Here is a 4,331-nt window from a genome sequence, read left to right as displayed (position 1 = left end):
TTGGCAGTGGGATATTTAATCATTCAGATTGGGGTTTATGAGAAGTTGAGTTTAACAACATTTGGCCACAGACTTTTTTTTCTATATATATGGTTGAATAGTGATTTTTTCCCCCTTTCCAGTTAATGTACCTTCAAGAATGTAAAAACTGCACATGTCTGTTTGCCAGCTTTCAAGAAGTATATAAATTTATTTAGCAAACTAATTGTAGTTTCATTCTGCTTAGTATTGTTTTATATAATAATACAATACAATATTTTCTGCTTTTTTAAAAAAAAATATTTCATGCTGGCCATTTTCTTTCTTTAGTATATTATAATCTCCCTACTGTTAATCAAGGCAATTTACATAATGCACTTAAGATACAATAAAATTGTAATGAATTTCTAAGGAAGAACAAAGGTATATATAAAGTCACCTCTTCCCTTTCATAGCAATTCTTAGATGATGATCATAAGATATGCTGGATAACCATGTCATGTGTACAAAGTCAGATTCAGACAGCTGTTTATCACTAATATAGTATCCATGAAAGTGTAAGACTTAAGTATAAATCAAAAATCATGATGCAGATGCTCTAGCCAATGATTAATGTCTGGTAAGGGTACCAAACTGACCTTCCCACAGCATCAGTGAATTAAAGAAAGAACAATTGGAACTTACTGAATAATGATAGTAGAAAATAATGATGGTTACCAATGGGCAGACCACTGGAGAGGCATCATTCAAAAAGACATATACAGGAACTTTATATATATACACACACATAGACACACACAAACATACACACTCATATACATACATACAGATATCATTCAATATTTCCAAAAGGGGATCATATTAGGCACCTGAATTAAAAGCAGGCAGCCAGGCAGACATCATGTTCTGGAAATAGCTCAATTTGATATCCTCTAATGTTTCTTTCAGAACAAATATTTTCACAGGTGGAATTATTTGGATAATTGAAGTTCTTCATTACTCATCAGCATTTTCTGAGGATAATTCTTTTCAAGGCTCTTTTCATATCTTGATTCCTCAATGTGTAGATCATTGGGTTGAGCATTGGAGTAACCACACTGTATATCACAGCTATTACTTTGTTCAGGTCAAAAGATGAACGGGTGGTTGGACTTACATACATAAAAATAACAGTTCCATAGTACAAAGAAACGATAGTCAGATGAGAGGCACAAGTGGAGAAAGCCTTGTGACGCCCATGTGAAGATGGTATTTTCAGTATGGTTATGCCAATGTAGATATAGGAGATGATGGTGCATAGAAAAGTGCTCAGAATCACCACTGCAGAAAGCAAGAAGGTAATCTGCTGTGTCAATGATGTATCAATACAAGCCAGTTTCAATAATGGTGGAATATCACAAAAGAAATGATTGATTATGTTTGGTCCACAAAATGGTAAATTTATTACCATAATGGCAGCTACCAGAGGAGCCACACAACCACTTATCCAGCAAACAATCACAAACATAACACATATTCTTCTATTCATGATTACTGGATATCTGAGTGGGTAGCATATGGCCATGTACCGGTCATAGGCCATCACTGCAAGAAGGAAACATTCAGCTGACCCAAAGAAGAAGAAAAAGTAGGATTGTAAAAGGCAGCCAACCAAGGAAATTGTGTGCACATTCATCAAAAGTATGGAAAGCAATTTAGGAACAGTTGAAGAAGTATAGCCCATATCCAGTAAAGATAAATTTCCCAAAAAGAAGTACATTGGGGTTTGAAGATGGTTATCTGTATGAACAGTTATGATGATGATGATATTGCCAGTCATGGTAAGGAGGTACATAGTGAGAAAGACAAAAAAGAGGGCAATTTCTACCTTCCTCGTATTAGGGAAGCCCAGAATAAGAAATGTGGTTATGCTCTGGTTCTGGGGTTCTGTAGAGGACCACATCTGCAAAACATAGAAAAAATATAAGCCAGAAGCACTGCAGTTACTGTTTTAAAATCCCAATTAATAAACTAACTAAAATATTGAAGACACTTTTTCTACATTCTTTTTTTTCCTTCTGAGGTTTACATCTGTTCAATAATGTATAGTGAGCAAGAAAGGAATTATTTGGGAATGGGCAAACTATATTGTATAAAATATACTGAATTTGCTTTGTATGCAAACTGCTGCATAATATTTCCATATAGAAATGCTGAATATGTGGTCAACAGGATTTATATTGTATTATCCTGTCCTGTTCAATGAGATTCAGTATGATTATTCTCAATCAAGTAGATAATGACTTATCCCAGCCTTAGTGCTTAGTTACAGGCAGACTGTATCCTTAGTTTCTTTTTGTAGAATAGATTATATCTTAAAATTGCAGTTAATTCAGATAAATCTGTATCTATCTACCTACTTAATTAAAAAAAATGCAAAAATATAGAATGATATACATGCAAGAGCAGTGCAGTTACTGTTTTAAAATCCCAATTAATAAATTAACTAAAATATTCAAGACTTTTAGTTTTTCCTCTTTTCCTTCTAAAATGTGCATCTATTCAATAATGTGTAGTCTGCAAGAAAGGAATTCTTTGGAAATGTGCAAACTATATTGTATAATGTGTGCATAATTTACACTCCATGCATCCTGCTACTGATATATCTTATGTTTCCAAGCTATGGTCACTCTTTCTTGAAATCATTAGGGCTTCAGATGGAGTGATGTCCCATTAACTTAAATAGATATCAGGCACATCTATTATGCTATTTATTGAAAGTAGGAGGGCTTTCCTATGGAGTGAAAAAAATGTGCATATATATATAAATAAAATACATGCTACATTCACTCCATTTTTCCCTGTATATAGTTAAGACAAGAGATGAAATAATCACTCCACATTAGGATTCCTAAGAATGGAAATCTAAGAATCTCACCTTATAGTCCTAAAAAGATCACTTAGAGGTGCTGAGGATTGATTTATTTTTGTTTTGCTTATCCTGGAGAAATGCTGAATTATGAAACCTGAGCCCAATACTTACGTGTAGATGCTTTAAAATAAAGTAGCTTTTTTATCAGATAACCTGCTGAATTAGAAATGGTGAATTTCTGGGGGGGGGGGGGTGAAAGAAAAAGTGTCCTGTCTTCTTGTCTTCCCCAAGAAAATTAGCACTGGAGTTACAGTAACATCTCAAAGGAGGTTATAGATCTCTTGGGTTTTAATTTAGACTAACTAAGAAGAAATGTATTTACTTTTTCAAAAGTTAGAACCACAGCTTGCCACAAGAATGCCACATTCCTCAATGACAGTGATACTGGCCAACCATGAGTCCCTAGTGAAAACTATGTGTTTGTCTGGAGCCTAGAACCAGTACAGAACCTTGTGCTTCAGGAGCATCAGCATTACAATTTTCCCCAGAGCATTCAAAATGTTAAAACCATGTTGTGATGAAATAAAGACAGGGGAGTGCTTGCACCTTTCTTTTCCTATTACTGATTATAAATAATAAACCTTATCGATTGTGGTATTTTCTTCCTGCTTTGTTTCATTTTCAATAGCTATGACTGAATATGGTTCAAGACAGACCAGTTTTAAGAATATGTTGAAGAGGTGACTTAGTTTTATATTAATAGCACATTAATTAAGAGCACCCTAGAACCCCTCCCACCAGCTTGGCATTTTATGGCCTCTTGGATTTTATATTTATTTAGTGCATTTTATATTTGTGATGTGCTTGATTTTTATGGGATTTTAAAATTTATTGTTGTAGCTTGATTTTATTGTAAGCCGCCAAGAGTCCCTCATTTGGGGGAGATGGGCGGTAATAAAATTTGAAAAAACAAACAAACAAACAAACAAATAAATAAAATTTGAAATATGCTGGTTTGTTTGTTTTAATTTCAGTACGCTTTAATTATTTGAGAGTAATGTATTTGTATCGTTGTGGTATTATGATTATTCTATATCTTTGATGATATATTTGTTATTTATTATGCTACAAGAATAATATCAATAAAAAGCTATTACATGCCTATAGGTAATATTGGGAATTTTGTTTAATTCAACTTCACAATAATTTGCCAGAAATTGCAAATGACTCTACAATAGGGTAAAAAGAAATTGTGATAGATAGATAGATAGATAGATAGATAGATAGATAGATAGATAGATAGATAGATAGATAGATAGTAAAATATCTAGGATAAATCAAAACTATTGATGATATGATATTGTGTCTTCCTTCTATCCTCTTCAGGTCCTCTGTCTTGAACTCATCCTCAACCACAGCTGCAATTAAAAAGAAAGGACCAAATCAAGTCCAAGTTCTTGAGATGATAAAGAGAATTATAGAATGAGGGAGTGGGTGTTGC

General features: G+C 33.5%; 1 protein-coding gene across 1 annotated transcript; it reads right to left on the bottom strand.

Moving 5' to 3' along the window:
* Positions 1 to 982: 982 nt before the first annotated feature.
* On the bottom strand, positions 983 to 1,921 carry LOC134496408 (olfactory receptor 6M1-like). The gene has a single exon (XM_063302139.1). The coding sequence runs from the start codon at positions 1,919 to 1,921 to the stop codon at positions 983 to 985; it is 939 nt and encodes a 312-aa protein (XP_063158209.1).
* Positions 1,922 to 4,331: the final 2,410 nt, after the last annotated feature.

This window comes from Candoia aspera, chromosome 4 (assembly GCF_035149785.1).
Source record: "Candoia aspera isolate rCanAsp1 chromosome 4, rCanAsp1.hap2, whole genome shotgun sequence".
Lineage (NCBI taxonomy): Eukaryota > Metazoa > Chordata > Lepidosauria > Squamata > Boidae > Candoia > Candoia aspera.
Note: the sequence above shows the minus strand (reverse complement) of the source record. Positions and strands in the feature narration are given on the sequence as shown.

Excerpts from the sequence above, each read along its gene's own strand:
- LOC134496408 (XM_063302139.1), bottom strand. The coding sequence starts at position 1,921 with ATGTGGTCCTCTACAGAACCCCAGAACCAGAGCATAACCACATTTCTT.